The sequence below is a fragment of the Mustelus asterias genome, chromosome 21 (assembly GCF_964213995.1).
Source record: "Mustelus asterias chromosome 21, sMusAst1.hap1.1, whole genome shotgun sequence".
Classification (NCBI taxonomy): Eukaryota; Metazoa; Chordata; class Chondrichthyes; order Carcharhiniformes; family Triakidae; genus Mustelus; species Mustelus asterias.
In genome coordinates, this window is record NC_135821.1 from 7,895,733 (window position 1) to 7,919,593 (window position 23,861).

At 44.6% G+C, this 23,861-nt stretch overlaps 1 protein-coding gene across 11 annotated transcripts in view; it reads right to left on the reverse strand.

The window, feature by feature from the left end:
* Window positions 1-212: 212 nt before the first annotated feature.
* The window catches only part of LOC144509035 (CCR4-NOT transcription complex subunit 3-like), an 80,615-nt gene continuing 56,966 nt past the window's right edge, over window positions 213-23,861 (reverse strand). For 6 of the 11 annotated variants that reach the window (XM_078237298.1, XM_078237309.1, XM_078237300.1 and 3 more), the window contains 11 exons: window positions 22,518-22,660; window positions 21,714-21,767; window positions 20,553-20,725; window positions 17,940-18,082; window positions 16,576-16,684; window positions 15,793-15,949; window positions 8,689-8,791; window positions 6,779-6,977; window positions 5,572-5,704; window positions 3,799-3,924; window positions 213-1,782 (listed from right to left, as the gene is read on the reverse strand). In XM_078237298.1, the coding sequence (XP_078093424.1) occupies window positions 1,684-1,782; window positions 3,799-3,924; window positions 5,572-5,704; window positions 6,779-6,977; window positions 8,689-8,791; window positions 15,793-15,949; window positions 16,576-16,684; window positions 17,940-18,082; window positions 20,553-20,725; window positions 21,714-21,767; window positions 22,518-22,660 (1,439 nt within the window). In that variant the 3' untranslated portion in view covers window positions 213-1,683. The remainder of the gene's footprint in view (window positions 1,783-3,798; window positions 3,925-5,571; window positions 5,705-6,778; window positions 6,978-8,688; window positions 8,792-15,792; window positions 15,950-16,575; window positions 16,685-17,939; window positions 18,083-20,552; window positions 20,726-21,713; window positions 21,768-22,517; window positions 22,661-23,861) is intronic. The other 5 variants (XM_078237308.1, XM_078237299.1, XM_078237305.1 and 2 more) reach the window with 3 other exon arrangements.

The window sequence follows — 23,861 nt, forward strand, 5'->3', positions numbered from 1 at the left end:
ACTTAGGCTCACAAAGCACAGTCACAAAATCCTTGCCAACAATACAAAAAGGCAGGTTTGCGGAGGACATCTGAATAAATTGGCGGTGGGCGGGTCAGTGGCAATGGGCAGGCAGGATTAACAAATAATTGGACTATATACTTGGACAGGTAGATACAGCATAACAAGACCAACAGCATCTTGGATTTAATAAATAGGGAAACACACAAGAATAAAAAATATATATTTATACAAAACATAAGATTGGTCTCAGTTCAGCATAGTTACAAGTTGTGCAGCTTTGGAAAGGACATTAAAGCCACAAAGCAAATAGATTCACCAGGATGACAATGGCCTGGGAAAGACAAACAGTCTGATGCAGATTACAGTGGAGTAGAGGAGTTGGACATTTAATAAATCATCAAGGGCTTTGATAAAACAAGGAAAAGACTGTTTACTTAATTGGGTGAATTGAGTACAGTACCACACAAACCTTTCAGCTGCAAGGGTTTTATGAATCCACCACTAAACCTCAGCTGGCAAGGCTAAACTTGCACACATGGGGATCTAAATGTAGTGGGAATGGTCAGTAACGGTGGTATCTCCCTCTGGCTAATTTCTAGTAAGAAGTCTCACAACACCAGGTTAACGTCCCTGAAGGGGCAGCACTCCGAAAGCTAGTGGCTTGTGCTACCAAATAAACCTGTTGGACTTTAACCTGGAGGAGTTGAGACTTCTTACTGTGTTTACCCCAGTCCAACGCCAGCATCTCCACATCATAATTTCTAGTGGAACAGTTTCTACACATGAACTAAAAATAGGAGTGGGGGGACATACAGTTTTGAGAGCTTTCTTCAGTGTTTGATTAGATCACAGCTGCTGATCTACCTCAACTTATCCTCCCCAAACCCTCAATTCCCTTAGCATCCAAAAAATGTAACAATCCCAGTCACGAATATGCTCAAAACCAACCCTCCAAGGTCAATGTAGACCCTGCAGCCCCTTGGGGATAGTTACCTACTCCATTTCTCAAGGGTGGGGCTATTTATATAGCTGTTTTTCATGACTTCCTTACAGTTTCACTGCCAGCACAGGATGGGAGAAAACCCAATGGGATTGATAACGGGACAGGAGACTTGGGAAATGAGGTGGAGGCAAGGCTGCAAACAGGAGGGAGAGTTTTATTCCAGTATTGCAGCCACGAAGAAGCAGACAGGAATGTGTTGAGATGAGAATAAAGAACAATGCATTAGTGGGACAGATGGAGACTCTAACATCATACGCCTGTAAACAGATTCAAATGGCACACAGCAAAAGGCAAATTGAGTCTAAGAAGTGGACAACCTGAAGTTAATAAAACAGGAAGCCCCAGCCCTGAATAAATATCCACAAACATACATGAAAAATGTTTTATTTTTTCATACAAGCACTAACTGCTTTTAAACGCAGAACTGTACAGATTCCTGACAAAGTATTTTCCAATACAATATCTTATGCACAGGTTAGAACAAAATACATGATGTACAACATTTGTGATTTCTTTCTCCTTTTTCCCTCAAAATTGTTCAAGGTCTCTAAATGAAAGCTCTCTTCCAAAGAACAATTGTGTGTTCAGACTGGTGAGCCCAACATGGGGTGACTGACAGTCAATCAGCAGCACACAGCAAGAGAACTCCACCCTCTCACAGGGTGCACACGTCCCGGTTACTGCAGGTCCCTGTCCTCCAAGTATCTGTATTCAAACGTGAAGCCTTCTTTCTTTCTCTGGCCCCATTTCTCATAGTCAAAGTAAATGTATGTTCCCTGTTGGGTCAGAAACAAAGCCTAGTAAGATGTAAACATCTGTACAGGGGGCATCATTTTACAGAGAGAGCAGTGTCTGATTTTGAGAGATACACACATTTGTCCTGTATGTTGCTTTTTCAATAGTTAATTGATCCCAAATTCATGGTCTCCAACGATTAAACAGGTTACCTCGTTCCCATCCACGTTGTTCAGAGGTTGGGTATCAGAAGTGGCATTCGAGCTAGTGCCACCTGATGCCCATTTCATAGAGGTCATTGGAAACAAATCCAACACTATAACATACCATTACACCTCATCCACTACATAGCCCCAGATGCCCCCCACCCCTCCCCCAATTATACACGTACATAATCAAGTTACTGATTGCCATTTGGTAGGTAGCTTCACGCGCTCTTTGCATAATTTACCCACAAAGTTAGGGACTGGCAGCCTCGCATTAATTATCCTGTGTAAACTCCAGCCCTAGGAATACAAAGAAGCCTCTGTGCACAGCGGGGACAGGAGAGACGCAGGTAACCCGAGGATTGGAAGAGAGCTCAATACCAAATAATATTACACTCAAAGGTCTCATAGTAACAAGAAAGATAGAGGGAAATGAGTTTGAGAAAGCACAGTAAGCAAGCTGTCTCACTAAACCACATTCCTGTCATCACCGAGGTTACACGCTGCAGCACTCAGCCCTGGAGGCACAAAAAAAACCTGTCCTTTCAGCCACACTAGACTGACTACACAAACAGCCTAACCTCAAACGCTTAGCGAATCTTTGACACCCGAGCCACCAGGTCTCAGGCTGAAGCCTCCAGATCTCTCAGGAGCTGACACCAGTAAAGGAAATAGCACAGGAAGTGCGCGCATGAGTGGAATCATACAATCGTACAGCCCAGTGTACTCGGCTCCAATGAGACCCACTGACCAGCTCCTTCACCACAGCTCTGGAAATGTTTCAGCTTCTATTCTTATCCAATTCCCTTTGCCAAAGTGGCCCTTTAACCTGCTCCCAACTTATCATGGTTATATATTCTAGATCATCGCAACTCACTGTTCAAGGGGGAGGTGATGGCCTAGTGGTATTATCTCTGGACTGTTAATCCAGAAACTCAGCTAATGTTCTGGGAACCCGGGTTCGAATCCCATCACGGCAGATGGTGGAATTTGAATTCAACAAAAAAAATATGGAATTAAGAATCTACTGATGACCATGAAACCATTGTCGGAAAAACCCACCTGGTTCACTAATGTCCTTTAGGGAAGGAAATCTGCTGCCCTTACCTGGACTGCCCTACATGGGACTCCAGAGCCACAGCAATGTGGTTGACTCTCAACTGCCCTCTGAAATGGTCTAGCAAGCCAGTTGTTCAAGAAGGCCGTCCACCACATTCTCAAGGGCAACGAGGGGATGATGGGCAGCAAGTGCTGGCCAGCCAGCGACGGCCACATCCCATGAATAAAAAAAATCATCCTCACCTTTCCTCCCTGCACTTTTGGTAGAAACCTCTGGTTACAGAGACCGTTCTGACCACAGGAATATATTCTCCCTCTTTGATCCATCCACATCTATTCTATCTCCCCTTGCTAAGGTAAACCACCTCAGCTTCTCTAACCTCCCCAAATAAGCAGAAAAGCCAAAAGATAAAATATATGGGATTAAAAAGTACAATTTTCTGTACAGTAAACAGCCAGCCTTTATCTCAGATTTGTTAGAGACCAAATGTTTTGAGACACTTTCAGACTTGACCCTGGGACTTCCCCTAACCATCACCCCACAGCTCTGGAAATTTTTCAGCTTCTATTCTTAGCCAATTCCCTTTGTTAAAGTGGCCCTTTAATCTGCTCCCAATTTATCATGGTTATATATTCTAGGTCATCGCAACTCACTGTTCAAGAGGGAGGCGATGACCTAGAGGTATTATCTCTGGACTATTAATTCAGAAACCCGGCTAATGTTCTGGGGACCTGGGTTCAAATATAAAGGTGACTGCTTTTAGCATCAAAGAACCCTGAGCAGATCCATACCTGTTCATATTCATCAGTGATGGTTTTTGGCTCTTCATGTCTCTGAAACCACATCATGTACTTGGTGTGGAATCTCCAGGATTGTTTCTTCAAAGCTTTAGCAGCTAAATACTGGGACTTGGTCCCCTAGCAAAAAGAAATATAAAAAAGGTGGCTGAAAACAGGGTTGCATCAGTTCATAGGATGGTGCAGCACAGGAGGCAGCCATTCAGCCCATCATGCTTGTGCCAGCTATTTGAAAGAGCAATCCATTAGTCCCACTTCCCACTCTCTCCCCATGGCGCTGCAAATTTCTGCGCATCACTTTTGAAAGTTACTATCGAGTCTGCTCCACCTCCCCTTACAGTCCAGATCTCTCAACCCGCTGTTGAAAGAAATATTTCCAGGATTTCATGGTTAAGAATCTATACCAGCTGTTGCCAAAAAGATAGTTGTGTGTACCTTTGATAAAGCATTTTGGGTTTTGTTCAGATTTATTTCTAACTGTGCATCTTTCATCTTGCTGTTAGGTTTTTAAAAATGCTAATTCATCAAATTTCAAAAGTTATCACTGGAGTCCTGTGCTCTTGTGTTCAGTAACTTCTCCTCTCCTTCTGACAACACAACAAAATTTCCATCAGTCGAGATGGTTTTCAGCCTGAGATTTAGCTTGTTCAGCGTCATCATCAGCTGCTGCTGTGCCAGTATTAAGAGACGCTGAGTGAAAGGGCAAGTCGGTGAGGTACAGGATATAGAACTATTCTCAGGAAAATAGTTTCAGGACGAAGGTGGGAGAAAGTTGTTTTTTTTCTTTAAAAAAAAGTAACGCTTTTAAAACTCTCGAATTCAAACGGAAATACGTCACAAGTTTTTGGTGCAGAGAACTTGTACCACAGAACACTCTGCTTATCCAACAGGCATGAAAAAATACCAGCTGTGCATGTCAATTTTTAAATTAAGGCCATAAAAATACTTCACTTCTTGCTGCTGCTGGTTCGTTTGTGCAAAACAGCTTCATGTTTATCTACAGAATGAACTGCAATAATTCAGTACACTGGAAGCACTCCGAACTGTGTTTGAGACGTGGGGCTACATAACACCAAACCTTCAGTGCAGGCATGCCCAGATGTTTGCAGCTGAAAGACATTTAGCTTCAGTGCTTTTGCTAAGTTGCAGCGCAGTTTGAATTAGGAGGGTCACAAAGAACAAACAAGGCATTGAGATGAGGAATTCCTCCTGGCAGCTTGTGGATGTCTGGAATGCAACACATGGGAACAGGACAGTGAGACACATTCAATATCCCAGTTCTCAATCGTAGAGACTGGGCCTTACCTTTACTCCCTTTCTCTGAACCTTATTCCTTTCTGATCTCAGGGAAGGGGTATTGTTGTGAGGTTCATGGGTTACACGGTTCCTTTGAGCCCCACAAATGCCCAATCTCCAGGTGCAAGGCTGGGTAGTGAGTGCTGGTGGACTGGGCAACTGCAAGGGGCACCAATCCTCCCGGACTGAGCAAACAAATGGACTTTAATGTGGCTGATTTAATGACCGAGAGCAGGGCAGAGACCGAAGGGTCAGTGTTAAAGCTCTGGCAACAGTTTTCCACCCCTTGTAGAAGCAGAGAGCACAAGGAGAAACGGGTGAGCGGTGGACAAGTGAAATGACCAATAACTGGGGTCTGATTCGTCAGGTCAGCCCAGGCTCCTCTCCAGTCAAATCAATGGGCCCCAATTTCCGTTTTACCCGAACAATGCTGTGGATCAATTGCTGCAACATAGTCGGATCAATACCCACCTCTAGGTAGTAAAAGATGAAGAAAAGGGTTTCGGTGGACAATCGCTGGTAAAACTCCAGAGTATCTGAATGGACTGGGGGAATCTGATGGTGATAAGGCGGTGTGGGACATGGATTACGTGGGAGGTAGTGTCTGTGGGGGAAAAACAGAAAACAAATTTAAACGCTTTCATTGTGGTAGTTTTGGAACGGATTTATTACAGAGTTTAAAATATTGTATTGGGCAGAAAAAATATCAATGCATTTCCAATAAATTTAATAGTCTAACTTGAAGCGAGATTGACCAGCATCCCGAGAGCATGGTAAAGATGAAAGACAACAGCCAAAGTCTATTAATGTTTCACGATGTTAAACAGGGAGACACCATGCCTTTCCATATCCTGTTTCAGTTGTGGCGATACATAAAGACTAACAACTGCAGCATAAAGCTACTAACTGGAACCTCGGTGTTCAGTACAGACAAAAGCCAACAAGTCCACTGACAAACTCTCAACCACCTCAGTCACACTCCCGTCCCACTCCCACACCTAAACAGGCCAGCGAACAAATAACTTCAGCGTGGAAATTCAGGAGGATGAATTCCAAATCAACAACTCCATCAACCACAACAACAGCTGAAATTCCTGAACAAACCAATCAAACTCTGCCTCCGCCATGCCATCTCTAATAAGCCACATACAGACAACTATAACAGCCCAGCCTCACCCCAGCTAACCAAGTACTCTGAAAACGGGGATCCCTTCAAGACTCCTGAACCCAAGACACCAACTGCACCAATGGTCTCCATCTATCTATACTACCAGGGCCACACTTGACTTGGTTAGATCAACATTAAGCAAGCACGGCTCACTGGGATATTCAGCCGCCTTTGTGTATTGTTCCCACTTATGTATAACTCTTATCACTTGCTGAACAGCAAGATGCTTTTCAAAAACGCAAAGCTACATCACAATGTTTGGATTTGCAGGTTCTTTAAAACAGCCACTGAAATTATCTCCAAAGTGTTTGTTTATTGACTCCAATTTTACTGCCAAGTCCAGGAATAACTATAGTAATATCCCTGTAAAGCATTACACAGAAATGGATGAAGTTATCGGGGTCTATAATATATATTCACCATTGCTTCAATTAACTGTGAAACATTGTAATGACTGTCCAGCTAATAAACGCATCTTATTGCTTATTCCCAGCTCATGCTGCTACTGACCGTATCCTCTCAGAGTCTGACGGATGAGGCATATGGAGCCAGGCCGATTCCACCATGTGCAGCTGGTATTCTTGGTCCTTAGAAAGATGCACTGGGCTCAGTGGGCACACACCCAGCATCGGCTGAAGGTGAACTTCTGTTGTTTGTGGAACGTTAGACGTCATTGAGTTGCTCTGTGACGATGGGGTGCTGAAGAGATCTGGGGGGAAAAACCCCACCACTTTTAACACAGATTTTAAATAGAACAGACTTTAATCATTTAAAACCTGCATAGTCATAGAAGCATAGAATTCCTGCAGTGTGAAAGGTGGCCATTTGGCCAGAGTCTGCACCGACTCTCCGACAGAGCATCTTACCAAGGACCGTCCTATCCCCATAACCCCACGTATTTACCCTGCTAATCCCCCTAACCTGCAAATCTTTGGACACTAAGGGGCAATTTAGCATGGCCAATCCACCTAATCTGCACATCTTTGGAGTGTGGGAGAAAGCCTGAGACCCAGAAGAAACCCTCGCAGACACAGGGAGAACGTCTCATCCAAGGCCAGAATCTAACCAGGGTCCCTGGCGCTGAGGCAGCTAACCACTGTGCTGCCCAGATTCACCTTCACCCTTCCCCTAACTGATGCACTGTTGGCCAGGAGTCAGTCTGAACATGAGCTATCAGATATACACTCAAAACTTATAACATATCACACCTACATAAACTAACTCTGTGAATATATAATCACAGACATTAACACAGGAAAAGTATCAAATCTATTCACTAATGTCCAAGCAGTTAGTAGGAGAATTTTTATTTTTAGTTGCTCCCATCTTAGCGGCTCTCAGCTTCGAGCCAGACTGCTTTTGAAATGGGTGCCAGGAGATGCAAATGCGCTCTGGACCTCAGTCTGCCACACGGTGAGGGGTCAGTCCTGGGAGCTGTGGCACAGAGACTAGGAAGCCATCGTGACTTGCTTATTTGGCCTTGGCTGCATTTTCCACTACATTGTTCAAATTATTGCACATTTGGGGTTCGAGGCATTACCTATAAACATCTAATTTATCCGTTAACAAAATGTATTTCGGGTGATGTTCCAATTAGAAACTGATGCAGCAGACATTATGAACACAAGCAGGCCATCCTCTGAACCAGCTGCTCCACTGCTGTGTTACCTCAAACAGTTCCATTTTGTATTCGCAGTTTCCTTCAATCCTATAGGCTCAGATCGATGCAGGCTGCCCTAATCTCTCTCTAAAATCTCGAGAGAGATAAGAGATAGACAGAGAGCAGGACTTGCATCATCAGGAAGATGGTGGAATCAATAGGTTGCATACTCGAATAACCAAACACCAGTCTGGATATGGCAGGGATTTCTCAGCTGTTTCTTCCCCTCATTTAGACTATAGTGGATCCTCTGTCACCTTCACTTTTGTGATACTGGGCCCAGCCAACCAACGCCCCACCCCGGGGCCCCCGGCCAACCAACGCCCCACCCCGGGGCCCCCGGCCAACCAACGCCCCACCCCAGGGCCCAGCCAACCAACGCCCCACCCCGGGGCCCCCGGCCAACCACCCCGGGGCCCAGCCAACCAACGCCCCACCCCAGGGCCCAGCCAACCAACGCCCCACCCTGGCCCCCAGGGCCCAGCCAAACAACGCCCCACCCCGGCCCCTGGGGCCCAGCCAACCAACGCCCCACCTTGGCCCCCGGGGCCCAGCCAACCAACGCCCCACCCCGGCCCCCAGCCAACCAACACCCCACGCCGGCCCCCGGGGCCCAGCCAACCAACGCCCCACGCCGGCCCCCAGGGCCCAGCCAACTAACTCACCACAGAAACCAACTTCTTGATGGTTTAGCTCAGCTAAGAATGACAGTAGAGATTTTGCTGCCACCTTCAGGAACTGCTAATCAGCAGTTACTCACCTCTCTCATTCAAATGCAAAGACTGAACCTGTTCTTCCAATCCTGCACTTACAGCTGCGCGTTCTGCCATGCTTTTTAAGGAGCTCAGTGTCTCTGGAGCCTGCTGTATGCATGGAAATAAATAATGTTAAAGCATAAGGGCAGAAACTTGAAAAGGTCTCAAACATTTCAAAATGCATCACATACAGCGAATTGTTCAGTGATTTTGAAGGGACTTTCTGCTTACAGCATCATCCTGCTAACAGCAATTAAAATAAATCAATCTGATCTTTGTGACATCAGTTGAAGGAATTATCAGCTGGTCAGCTTGCATTTCAAACAGCATCATGGGATTTTTACACCCCGTGACCTGCTAAACAACGGCACCTGTGACAATGCAGAACCCTCCCTGTACAGCACTGGAATGTCAGCCTAGACTTGGCACTCACTTCAGTCAGTGAATCCTTAACCTACAACCTTCTCACGCAGCTGCAAGTGCTACCAACTCATAGGACAACATTTTAGTAAGTCTTTAAATGCACGCCGAACAAAGTAATGCTGTCACGGCCAAATGTGACTGAAATTTGGCAGCCCCAGCGCACGAAGCAACTCGGAGCCCTCACAGGAAAGGAGGGCAGAGAATGAAGCGAGTAAGTTCAGAATGAGAATTAAGAAAATTGAACAGGGCGGGGGATTGCAGAGTGAAAAGTGAGGGCCAAGTTAAAACATGATGTATTCAAATGGAACCAATGTACAGATTGTCACACAAAAAGATGAAACAAACCATTCGGAAGAGTAACCAGCCTTTGGTGCAACAGGCTGGTTATTGGGAGAATCCCCCACTCTGAAATAGTCGCAACTTGGGCATGAACTGGAGTTTACCTTCAAACCGCAACCCCTCGTGGACGCACAGATTGTGACCTAACACACCGTAACATTCTAATCAACAGTCCTTACGCTTTCAAACAAAAACCACTGCCAGGTTTTTTTTATTTGCAACCCCCTCAGAAACATTGACGTGAACCTGCAAAACTACCTGTGAGAACGAGAATGGCGATTCCACCCAGTTTGACAAGACCCTCAGTTAGAGATACAAGATACAAAGATTGCACGATGCTGCCACCCCTGATCAGTACTTCAGACAGATCTGTGGTGACAGCAATGAAAACCAAACTATGGGAGTCCAGAATCTTTTCCAGTGAGATTGAAGGAGAAACAAAAGAATCTAACATGCAAGAGGCAGAAATTACCCTCATTTGCAGGAGTTGGCATGAAAAGAAACCTAAAAACAGGAGTTTTTGATGTTGAATTTGAGTGGTATCCTTCACCATCAAGTAAAGCAACCATAACAATCGCCCGACTGCTTCAGAGACCACAGTTACAGAAAAATGGGTAAAATTATGCCTTGCACTTATGTAGCCAGAAAGTTAATTAAGCTAAAGATTTATTTACACTTAATTTACCTGAATACCATTAATTACTGAACAAAGCTGGGTTTTTTTTTGCAACATAACTTTTAAATCATTCAACATTTTCTTGGTAATTTAGTGCAACCATATAAACAGTGGAAATTACAGAAATTACATGTCAAAATTATAGAAAGGAATTAAATGATAAAATCCTTCCTGATGATTGTTCTTCTGTACTCAAGTACTTGGGCACACAGATCAAATTCCTCTCTGGATACATCTGTCAATGTTGGCAATGTCTCACACTCATCATGGTTGAATGATAGAAATTGTGCTGTGAAACAATCCAAGATTCTCAGCATTTAAATAATCAGTGCCAGGCTGGCCAGTCAGCTTGAGAGAGATTCCTGTTGGGTTTACTTCCAGTGCATTTAAAGGTTTTCGTAATAACATACAGTAAACAGATTCGAGCATCAACATACAATGGCCAGTTTTATTAACATTCATGCAACATGCTCATCGTTGGTCAAGTACTTATTGCTGATTCCTAATCGCCCTCGAGAAGGCGGCAGCAAGATATCTTTATGATGCACTGCAGTCCACATGGTATTCGGGAGAATGCATACCAGGATGAGGAATCAGTCACAAAGAAAGATTGGAGAAGTTGGGACTGTTCTCCATGGAGAAAGCGGAGTTAAGAGGTGTGCAAGACATTTCTACCTCTCCACAGTTCCATATTAAGCAAAATACCACATATTCTGGAATTTGAAATAATAGAAAATGCTGGAAAATCTCAGGTCTGACAGCATCTGTGGGGAGAAAGTCGAGTCAATGTTTCAAGTCTGGGTGATCCTTTTCCAGAGCTGAGCTCAGTTTGAGCTCTGATGAAGGGTCATCCAGGCTAGAAACATTGGCTCTAGTCTCTCTCTGCAGATGCCGTCAGACCTGCTGCGTTTTTCCAAGACGTTGTTTTTGCTCAAAATCATGAGGGAACTGGACAGAGTGGATAGAAACTGTTCCGATTGATGGAAGGATAAAGAACAAGGGGGCACAGATTTAAGATACAAGGAGCACGAGGAAAATCCCTCAGCGAGAGGTTAGGACCTGGAATGCACTGCCTGAAAGTGGGCTGGCACCTGGGTCAATGGAAGCTTCTGAATAGAAACTGGATCATCATTTTCACGGCGACAGGAAAAAGCAGGGAATGGCACTTGGTCATTTGCTCCTTCAGAATGCCAGCACAGACATGACAGGCCAAATGGCTACCTCCCGTGCTGTAACCATTCTATGATTCTATAGTGTAGGTACATGCACAGCGATGTTAGGGAGGGAGCTCCAGGGTTTTGACCCTGCAACATTGACAGAACGGTGATATAGTTCCAAGTCAGGATGGTGTGGGGCTTGGAGGGGAACGCGCAGATGGGTGATTGCTGCCCTTGTCCTTCTAGGTGGTAAAGTTACAGGTTTGGAAGATGCTGTCAAAGGAAACTTGGGGAGTTGCTGCAGTGCGTCTTGTAGATGCTACACACCTCAACCAGTGTGTGTCAGTGGTGGAGTGAATGTTTAAGGTGCTGGGTCAGTGCATACTCGATGGTCTAAATGTCCTCCTTCTGCACGGTCACAATTCTATGTAGGGAATCTATAAACCGATTGTGTGACCTCCCCCTCCCCCCCACCCCCACCATGGCCCTAAAGTTAACACCAATGGGTTTTCAGACACTTTCCCAAGTGCCCTAGATCCAGAGGTAAAATTGATTTGCTTGTAATTGGTCAGAGTATCAGTCTAAATGCTAACATTTTTTCTATCTAGTGATACTCACATGAATACTACTTTCAGCTTTTACAATTTCCACACAATACTAAGTGTCAAAAATTATTAAAGTGGAAACTTCGCCAACAGCCCACCTCGTAAATACATTTCAACACCAAGTATATTTGTTCAATTCAGCAATTCCCACAGATCTACATGCTGGATAAATACTTTAGCTACAAGAGATCGGAGGCTGGGCATTCTGCAGCAAGTAACTCCCTAAAGTGCGCCCACTCTCCACAAGACACCAGTCAGCAGTGTGACAGAATACTCTCCAATTACTTGCGAGTGCAACTCCAACAACACTCGAAGCTCAGTACCACTCAAGACAAATCTGCCCACTTGATCGTTAATGCACCCAGCACCTTACCCAGGCCCACAGCCCTTACCCTATTCCCATAATACCGTGCATTTACCACGGCCAATCCACCAAACCTACACATCTTTGGGCTGTGGGAGGAAACTGGAGCACCGGAGGAAACCCACGCAGACACGGGGAGAACGTGCAGACTCCACACTATCACCCGAGGTCGGAATTGAACCCGGGTCCCTGGCGCAGTGAGGCAGCAGTGCTAATCACTGTGCCACCCTTATGCTGGATATGCAGAATTGTGAGCTGGGAGAAGTTGTAACTGAAGGGTGGGGAAGGGGTGTAAATGAAACAAATCATTTTGAAATCAGTGCAATGGGGCTGAAGGCAATGATAGGTCAGGAAGGACTGGAGATGAGTACATGTACCAGCTAGAGTGTAGGCGGCCAGCGGGGAGCGTGCTGGGGCCAGAAGGTGAGAAAGATATGGAGGGGTTGGGGAAGGGAATGCAGTGAATCAAAGGATGCATCTCAGCTGCATTAAAAGATAATAATTTGCTCAAGGAAAAAGACCAATTATTTCCCTAACAAATGGAATTCTGTCTACAATCAGTTAACATGCACCAAGCACAATCTTTAAGCACTAAAATTCTCCCTTGTCGCAATGACTAGATATTTAATTATTCTTCCTGTACTTGTTGGAAAAAGACGGTACACAATGCCAAATTCTGATGTAGATCGATTTCTGGCTGCAAAAGTTACATCTTCAGCTGTGCCCCGAGTAGCCCAAGACAAGATCGACAGACCAAAACTGCGCTTCCATCCCAAACATCAGGCATTTTCCTCCTTGCAGAGAAGCCTCTGTAGCAGGCCTTTGTATGTCCAAATGGATGATAATTCTTTGTACCAGAGACGGCCACACCATTGCTGGCCTGTAGGTGGCATGCATGAGCAGCAAATCAATTTTCTTTTGATTTGCAGTGATCTGAAAGTTGGAATTTAGCCAAGTGCGTACAAAGCCACCATGCCACCTCACTCCAGAGCATCAACTTGGACATAGAATCTCTACAGCGCAGGAGGCGGCCATCCGGCTCATCGAGTCTGCACCGACCACAATCCCACCCAGGCCCTATCCCCATGCATTTACCCTAGCTAGTCCTCCTGACACTAGGGGGCAATTTAGCACGGCCAATCCACCTAACCCGCACATCTTGGGACTGTGGGAGGAAACCGGAGGAAACCCACGCAAACACGCAGAGAACGTGCAAACTCCAGTGACCCAAGCTGGGATTCGAACTTGGGCCCCTGGCGCTGTGAGGCAGCAGTGCTAACTAACCACTGTGCCGCCCAAATATCCTGACTTTTCACATGTTTTTAGTGTTCTAAAACTTTTATCAAAAGCTGTTGAAAACCAGATCTAGAACTTTATTCATACAACCAAACCCGAATGAGAGTCTCTTTCCAACGATGTTCTCTGATGATAATGATTGGAGGTCCAAGTTCAAATCTTGCCCCAGAAGGCTTATATCTAGCCTTCCAAGTCCTGAGTGGACCACGGAGCAAGCAGTCTTAAACTCACATCCCAGATTATGAAGTTCCAATGTAATCCTGAATTTGAATCAGTCCCTTTCAGAAACAATATTAAGAGCAACTCCTAAAATGGATGCAGCTCACTGCACTGTGTCCTTGACACACATGATGTGGAGATGCCGGCATTGGACTGGGGTAAGCACAGTAAGAAGCCTCACAATACCAGGTTAAAGTCCAACAGGTTTATTTGGTAGCATAAGCCACAAGCTTTCAGAGCGCTGCTCCTTCATCAGGGAGTGCTGTTCACAAACAGGGGCATATAAAGACACAAACTCAATTTACAAAATAGTGGTTGGAATGAGAGTCTTTACAGGTAATCATTACCTGATCAATTACCACAGGTAATGATTACCTGTAAAGACTCGCATTCCAACCATTATTTTGTAAATTGAATGTGTCTTTATATGCCCCTGTTTGTGAACAGAACTCCCTGATGAAGGAGCAGCGCTGTGAAAGCTTGTGGCTTGTGCTACCAAATAAACCTGTTGGACTTTAACCTGGTGTTGTGAGACTTCTTACTGCCCTCGACACACTCCAGTCCTCCTGATGTGCAAGCCTTCTTGATTTCTAAATCCAATTACATCATCAAGACAAGACTGTTACATACAATAATGCTGGACCAGGATGGTAGAAATAACATACTCCCTAGCTTCGGAAAATGTCCCACCCAATTGGAAAATGGCAAATGTAACAGCACAATGGAAAGGAGCGGGGAAGAAAGCAGGAAACCATCAGCCAAGTTAGTTAACATCTCATTGGGAAAATGCTAGAACTCGTTATTAAGGTGCGGTTTAGAAAATAATAATAGCCTGGCAAAGTCAACTCGGTTTTGTGAAAGAGAAATTATAAGAGAATTCTCAGAGGATGGAACAAGCAGGGTGGATGAAAGGGAACAAAATGTTCTGAAGAGTCACATGGACTCAAAATGTTAACTCTTTCTCTCTCTCCACAGATGCTGCCAGACTTGCTGAATTCACCCAGCATTTTCTGTTTTTATACCAGTAAATGCAAGATCTTTGGATCTCCAAGAGGAATTCAAACAAGAAGCTACATAAAAGTGCATAGCGATATATTAGCATATATAGGTTAGCCAACAAGAAACTGAGTTGGGATCAATGGGTAATTTTCAGGTTGGCAAATTGTAAATGGCGGAGGGGGGAGGGAGGGGATAATTCCTCTCAATGGGAATCTAGAACTCGGGCACAGTTTAAAAATAAGGGGGTTTCCCATTTTAGACAGAAGAGGAGGAATTTCATTAGTCTGTAATCATTTTCCAAAGATCTGTGGAATTGAATATATCCAAGGCTTGCATTCCAAACAGCAGAAGCAGCATGCGGTAGACACAGCTAACTGATCCTACAACCAATGGATCAGATCTAAGCTCTGCAGTCCAACCACATTGATGTGTGAATGGTGGACAATAAACAAGTAACGAAAAGTGGTGGCTCCAGAAATACCCTCATCCTTAATGATGGGTAGCCCAGCAAATCAGTGCAAAAGACAAGGCTGAAGCATTTCGAGCCATCTTCAGCCAGAAATGCCAGATGGATGATCCATTTCAAATTCCTCAGATCTCCGAGGTCCCCAGCATCAGATGCCAGCCTTCAGCCAATTACATTCACTCCATGTGATATCAGGAAAGGCACTGGATGCTGCAAAAGCAATGGGCCATGGCAATATTCCAGCAATAATACTGAAGGCTCCAAAACTTGCTGTGCCCCTAGCCAAGCTGTTCCGGTACAGCTACAACACTGGCATCTACCAGGGATGAGCTGTACACAAAAAGCAGGACAAATCCAATTGAGCCAATCACCACCCCACTGGTCTACTCTCAATCATCTGCAAAGTGCTGGAAGGGGGTCACTGGCCCCTTTTCTTGGATCACAATAAAGCAACACGTGAAGGTCTTTCCCTGTCAGCACTCTGCTAACTAGCTTAACCTGTGCAGCTTTCGAGCTAAACAAGGCGATGTGAGACCTCTCCACCTGGCTCTCATTCCGTACATACCTTTAAATCCTGAGAGACAAACGGTAAGGGTCCGTTCATCATGGCTGGTGTTGGTTTAAGATCAGAGAAATTGGAGGCTTGAGTGTTGACTTGACTGACTGCAAGAACAGGGATGATGTTCGTCGTGCTGGCGACAGACACACTGACCGGCTCCTTCCTGCACAACAGTTAAAGCAAAAGACTTCAACAACGACACACAAATAACGTCAATTTATGGTAACCAGTCTAATCTTATGGAGCTGGGGAAAATCAGGGACAATTTTACTTTTAAAACTTCATTTGCTTTAGCAACAGAGGCAGCCGTGAATTCAACAGTAAAGCTAAAAGCATTGTCTCAAGGACAATAATGCATGTTTTTGTAAATTTGTTCTTGGTATACGGTCAGCACTGCATTTACTATACCACCCTGATAACTGAACAACTTGCTAGGTCAGTTCAGAAAGACATTGAAGTGTGAAACTGGATCACATGGTGACCAGGAAGGGTAAGGGTTGGTTTTCTGAATCAGTTGCATCATTAACAATTTGGTAACTCGAGTTAGATATATTGAACTCGATAGAATGGAATCAGTAACCCCACAATGGGGAGCCTGATCTTCTGGGCCTCACTCATTTTCTGTGGTCATTTTTTGAGAGGGCTGGCATCGCTGGACAGGGTTGTGGGGAAGATGGTGAGAACAGTATCAAAGGGATTACTCAAACAGATCCTGCAGAGAGTGTGACTGTTGTTTTCCACAGCATCATTGCCAGATCTTACAGAACAAACTCGAGCTGTGGTACTCACACATTATTCTGTATGGGAGTTGTGCCAGTTGGCTGGCTGTTTGTACTGGAAGGAAGACTGTAGCTGTTCTGATGTTCCACACTGTTCTCAGCAACCACGGCACTATAACCTGAAACAAAAGGTGCATTTCAACATAAAGCAACACCCCAGAAAACAGATCTCCAGACAGTGTATATTCAGACAACACTGGGAGTCCTTAGGACAGACACACTGGTGTAAACAGAGTCAATGTTCCAGGTCTCTAACCTTTTGGGAGAACTGCTTCTGATGAAATGTCACAGACTTGAAACGTTAACTCTCTCTCCACAGAGGCTGCCTGACCTGCTGACTATTTCCAGCATTTGTTTGAAGTTTATTTATTAGTGTCACAAGTAGGTTTACATTAACACTGCAGTGGTGCTTTTATTTCAGGTTTCCAGCATCCACAGCATTGTGCCTTTAGCATTTATTCAGGAATAGGTGCCGCATTAAGCAGTACCCCAAACACTGTATATTCAGCAGGAAATGCATCATTCACATTTTAAAATACAGCAAAATATGACACTGTACAGTTTCAGCAGCAACTCCTGAAGGTTTAACATGAGCCCTGGGATGCGTGTTTGCTGAGGAGAAGTTACCACAGTTACTGCAAACAGCCCACATTGAGTTCACAATTTCAAATTTGTAAAAGTTATTCAAAGTGACAAATGCTACAGAAAGAACCTGTCCTTTTCTTAGAATGTCTTTCATGATCTCAGGACTTTCCAAAATGCTTTACAGTCCATTAAGTACTTGTGAACTGTAGTCATTGTTGTAATGTAGGAAACGCAGCAGCCAATATATACACAGCAAGCTCTCACAAACAACAAGATAAATTACCAAGTAATCGGTTTTAGTGACATTAGGATAAATATTGACAACCTGATTCAAGTGAAAATGCTACTTCTGAGCCCAGGCACATTTTATTCAGGGAAATAGGGCACAGACCATGTTTTGGATAGATTATCAGCATCATGTACAGAGCTACAGCATGGGTTAGGTACAGAATAATGCTTACCCTATTTTGCTCCAGCAATGTGCCGAGCCCAAACTTCACACCCAAATCCCTCTTCAAACCACTGAGTGAGATGGTCAACTTTGTGCCAATTAGGGCCGGTTGTGTGTTGTGGATGAGATTATTCTAAATGGATTTAACGTGTGACCCTTAACAGTCAGAGAGAAAAACCTTCCAGCCTATCTGAGCAGGCTGTGTCCCAGAGGGGGAAAAAGGTACAACCCACTACATTGCACAGTCCCAAATAATTTTACATCACTGACGCTCAAACAGTGAAGAGGTATGCTCATCACATTAAACAACTGCAGCCAAAGTGGCCACTATTACATACTTGCAGTTCCGTTTTGCTGCTTGCTGGTGGGAATGGGCACAGCATTGGCAGGTCTTGACTGGAATGAGCTGGTGGTGTTGATTGTGGTGGTTCCTGCTGCCACAGCTGCTGCGTAAGCAGAAACTGAATTTGTTCCCTGCGTCCTGGAAAACAGACACCAGAAAAACAACTTATTCCTCAGGTGGTCCCAGGGTTATTGACTCCACTATCCCATCGACCTAGCCCACTCCAATTTGTGCAATGAATTCCCTGGTATCGGGCTAAATGTGCCCCTCATTAGTTTGATAAATTACCCCCTGGCTGCAGTGCCGGAGCAAGTCAATAAACGCAGCCTCAATTGTTTTCTCAGTACAATGCTACTACAACCCCATGTAATTCCACAAGGTCTCCTCTCAGTCATCATCTTTTATCAGAAAAGGCAGCATTTCTGCCCCTCGTACCTGCTTCACGAGATCATGGCTAACCTCACCTAACGGACCTGAAGATTTAACCTTTATCCCCACAAAAAAAATCTATAGTTTTGAAATTTACAATTGACGCCTTTCATCAACACTGCTCCCCTCCAACACACACACACACACGCTTCCATCACCCCTTGTGCAAGGTGCTTTCTGACAGATTTCTGAATGGCCTGGTCCTAATTTTAAGGTTATGCCTCCGTGCTCTGGCTGAAGGTTTTGCCAGCCTTTGCTCACAGCTCAGCCCACACTGGGCGAAATCAGCCTCTGCCAATTTCGAATCAATGATAATGCAGCCTTTGAAATCTCATTGCATAGATTTCAGTATCTGGCTTTCAGAGTGCACCACAGATATTCAGGAAAAATGTCAATCCAAACACTTACTTCCTCTGCTCCAGCTTAGTTAAACGCCTCCAGGTACCATTCTGATTTTTCTTCTGACTGGGATCAGAGTGTGACTTATTTTTAGTTAAAAATTAATCTAATCATCAAAACCTCTCATACAAGGATAGCCCCTTGTAAGAAAGGATATTGAGCTGCGGTTACACGAGCAAATTTGGACCATCATTCTAACACAGAATTCAAACATTCCCAATGTGAATTGGTATTAGGTCCCACTAATCAATCTAGAAGACACCATACCCAAACAGATATCTTATTCTCATCTCTTAAGACAACAGGGTTTCTGACTACCCCCAAGGAGAATTAACAGCACAAACTATATGAGAACATTTTTACAAGTTCATTCCTTTCTCTCCTTTTACAGGCTTCTGCTCGCGTTTCATTCACCAGAGGAAGGAGGGTGGGCTGGCAAGTGTTCTTAAACACTGCTCTGCACCAGTCCCACAGAAGGCAAATGAAAAGATAATGGGGGTGACCGCAACCTCTGGGATTCACTGTGTATACATCAAGTGTCACGGTCAAAACACACAGACCAGAAACAGACCTAGAGCTCCCTTTCAATCAGCCTGAACATCAAAACATACTCCAAACACATTGAGAATCTTTCCCATCTCAAGACCTTTTCTCATTGAAGCTGCTAAGTTAATGCCGATTACTGGCAGGCTCCACACTATGGACCCAGTTTACCTAAAAGGCATCAAATAAACTCATTTACTTAAGACAATTACATTCAGAGGAAATGGCTGTAATCATTAATCTGGGCTGGGTTCAGGACCAGCTAACCAGACAATTGAAAGGTTGAGTTCAAGCCACTCCAGGATTTGGCCATAATCTAGTCTGGCTGAGGGAAGTGGTGTCATCCTTCAGGCCTCATCACGTCTCAAAGGACTCCACATATTGCAAAATCCTTTGAAGTGCAGTGAATGTTTTATAGGTAAATGCAGCAACTACTTTACACAACAAGATCCCACAAATGGACGAATGACCACCTACTCTATTTGTGGTTGTGTTGCTCTCTTTTTAGGTCAAACCAAATAAACAAACTCAGATTAAGCCAGGACAAAGTAAAAGGGGCAGCTCCCCAAAAAGGAGGGGGAACAGCCCGAACAGAAATCAAAGCACAAAGGAAACTTAAAAACATCAAATTAAAATGTGATTATTAGGGTCGATAACGCACCCCAACCCCTGCGGTGCCCAGCGGGCGCGGAAGGCGTCAACCGCGCACGTGGACACCGCATGCTCCCTCTCCAGGGACACCCGGCCGCGATAGTTTTTTTTGAAGGAGGAAAGCTGACTAGAGTACTAGGCGAACACTATGAATAATGCCACTGGATCTTTAACGACAACTGAGTCACCAGACTAGCTAGGACCTGTTTTAAAACTTTCACCTCAAGGGTGAGAACTCTGGCAGCACAGGGCTCCTCCACAGAATGTCAGCTTGGGCAGTGGCAAAACACGGACCAGGGCTCAAAACTAATCTTCTGACCCTGGTGTAAGAATGTTGTGCACTTATCCAAACTAAACTGAACTAAAACCCTTGTAGACCCAACCCTGTGTACACTTCACCCTTAATACAATTGGAGCACAGATTCTCCAATGGACATCACGCGCATCATTAATGATAGGTGTCCTTTCTTTATATACTCACTCGAGCAATGTTAAAGTACGAGGCATTTTATAGTAAAGCACTAAGGATGCCAGAAACAGGGTTGAAGCCATTTTTAAAGGCTGCGCTAGGGTTATTTGTACTTACAGAGAGTAGCTCTTGCTGGATTGTAGCAGCTTGTTTCCCCCGTTACTGGATCCGTTCGAGGGCAGGGTCGGCGTTTTTGTGCTGTTCAACCCCTGCGCACTCTGGGAAATAGAAATGGATGGAGGGAGATTGTTACCATGGTGAGTCTTGCTGCTTAGAACCTTTGCAGGGGACTGAGGGTGGAAAAGAGAGCAGAGAAGTGTTGTGAATACAAGGCAAATGGGACCAGAGGACACAGAAATCTTGTTCTCAATCCTATTGCAGACCTTTCCCCCACTGTTCTTTCCTTTCCCATTTTCCCCCTGAGCTCTGTACTTGCTTAAAAAGCTATTAATTTCTCACTTTCCAGGCCTTCTGAAAGGTCACTGATACAAAACGTTAATTCTTTCTCATCCTACTCATGCTGCCTGACCAGCTGTGTTTCCAGCATTTTCTGCTTTTCAGAATCCAGCATCTGCAATATTTTAAAATCAGGCTTAATTCCCACAATGAGAAAACTGGGAAATATTGAACCTCACGATGTTGTTGTCTGTGCCACAGTAGAAACATGCCAAGGCCCAATAGTCATTGTAGGTTTATTTGAGAATTCAGATTTAACCATCTACTGTGGTGGGATTCAAACCCGAGCATTGCTCTGGGCTTGTGGTTTGCCCGTTCAGTGACCTATACCAGTCTTTGTAGGCCCCTAGAGCAGGAGGAATTTCAGCCTGCATCCAAGGCTGCAACACTCATATTCCAATCCAAAATTCTCCACAAATTCTGAGCATTAGCACGTCCATTAGAGGCGGCAGCAAATGATAAGTGAACGCTTTCTCAGGGGCAGAGGAAGATTTAAAAAGCCGCCCCTGGGTTGGTGACCCCAGCAGCCAGTTAAGGAGCTGCTACAGGAGAGTCACAGTCCCCTGCCTGAACCCTCGAATGAAAAATAAAGTGGTTGACAAAGCGAAAAACTATAGATACATATCAACTCTAGCCCACTAACACCTTTAGTTTTGGTGGAAATGGGGGCTGGAGTGATCGCACTGTGACAAATTCAATCTACAACAAAGTTGTTCTCCTCAAAGCTTCAGCTTATATACAAGATGGAACCCAATTGGATTTGATGGAACACAATCTTTACAACACAACTGTGCAATTTACTCCCTTGAAAAGCAAACTGACCAAGCTCATTTCGCTGTCGGACCTACTCCGCTTCCGTTCATCTTCGTGATTTTCCTGCAAACAAAGCATTTCAAAATTAGCACCAAAGACATTGGTAAGAATTTCAACATCACAACGATATTGTGGGTTAAAGTACCCCCTTGCTACAGGACTAAGCTACACAGAGCAGGAAATCCCTAAATTCAATCCATGTTCTCTCCTGAGTTATATTAACTCAAGAACTGGAGCAGCAGGAGTGGGATAGTGGGCTTCAGTGTCTTTGATTGGGCTGAGGCAAGTTTCCAAGACCCTCGCATGCTGGAAAACGGCTATAATTAGATAAGAGCAAGTTTGCCTGCGATGGACTCACGATCAAATGACCAAACACTGAAATGTTCAGAGACTTTAGTCATTTGGGTGCAGCACAGATAGAACACTGCCTGTAGAACGATATCCAACTGTCTACAGAGGAGCTGGGCAAAACATTGCTCCAAAACGTAGTAGCACAATTCAAAATTGAAGCAATGGGGCATGCGTCATTACATTGCAAAGGGCATCTTACACAGAGCAATGAAGTACAAGGCCTTCTTATCACCAGATTAGCCAAAATGAAGCAATATAACTGCACCACCACCCACTGTGATCCAGTGAGGTAGTGGAGAAGTCTGATAATCCAGGCAATGATTCGATCACTGTATGAGAGTGCACTGGGTCAGCGTATACACCCATTTCCGACATGGACTCAATCACTTTCTGGTTTGGGTGGGGTAGGTATAGGTGCATCTGTTTGAATGTCCAAATATATCCTGAAGCATCATTACTCACCACAGACTGGTTAGCTGGACTGAGCGGTACTGGAGAACTTGACGTTGTAGAGGTGGGAGTGCTGTTACACTGGTTAAAAAGCTCATCTTCTACATTGCTGTTACTGTTACTTGCTGGTGATGTTGCCATTATTGATGTTTGTGCTGGAAAAATGGAGTGAGGTCCATTAAAACCAGGAGATATAATTGGTCAGGCTCACAACGAGGCATAGTAATCTGACTGAAACAGAGCAGTGAGGGTGCAAGTCCCTCCTAACTCAGCACTGTTAGCTGGCTGCCTCGCTGGCCGGCTGACCTGCCCACACACCCTCAGCCTCTGGGATAAATTACCATCTGAAATGCATTCTAAACTCCACATCAATTTAGACATTCTAAAGCAAACCGGTTGCTCTAATTGTTTGCCCTGACTGTAAGCAGGACTCAGCTGTAATGAGTAACAATGGTGGGTTTGTCAGTGATGCTCTACATCAGCCAATCACAGTTCTGCACTCAATACTTTTCATAAAGCAGGTAAACGATCCAATTCAGAGACCTGCCATGTCACACGCTTTGGTAGTTTAGAAGGTCCTCTCTTCTTTAACATCTCAACTTTAGTCTATCGAGACTAATGCTAACTCTCATGTGCTCATTTGCTGACAGGAATCTTTAACTCCCACTGAAAATTAGTTGTTCTAAACAGCTGCCAGGGTTAGAGAGAATAGCTCATTTAATTGAACATGAGCCTTGGATCTCACTGATTACCCTTTCTTGCTGACCATATAATTAATGAACACTTGTGTTAACTACAGCATAATCGATGTCCTCAGACTGTTAACAAAGAACATAGAACAGTACAGCACAGAACAGGCCCTTCGGCCCACGATGTTGTGCCGAGCTTTATCTGAAACCAAGATCAAGCTATCCCATTCCCTATCATCCTGGTGTGCTCCATGTGCCTATCCAATAACCGCTTAAATGTTCCTAAAGTGTCTGACTCCACTATCACTGCAGGCAGTCCATTCCACACCCCAACCACTCTCTGCGTAAAGAACCTACTTCTGATATCCCTCCTATATCTCCCACCATGAACCCTATAGTTATGCCCCTTTGTAATAGCTCCATCCACCCGAGGAAATGTCCTGTAACCACTCCATTCAACTCCCCTCATTCAGTGATAAGTTCTGTCGTTGCTGCTACTCCAAATCTCGAGGTTAATCAGAAGTGACCATACATTTCCCAAAAGCACATTCTGCTTATTCTTCATCTGTCTAGTTGTTATATCTATTAATCGATTGAATTTCTATTCCTTTGCACCCTGTTCCAACTGCCCTGTCTCTTGGGGGGTGACCAAGGCTGGCCAGAGTAT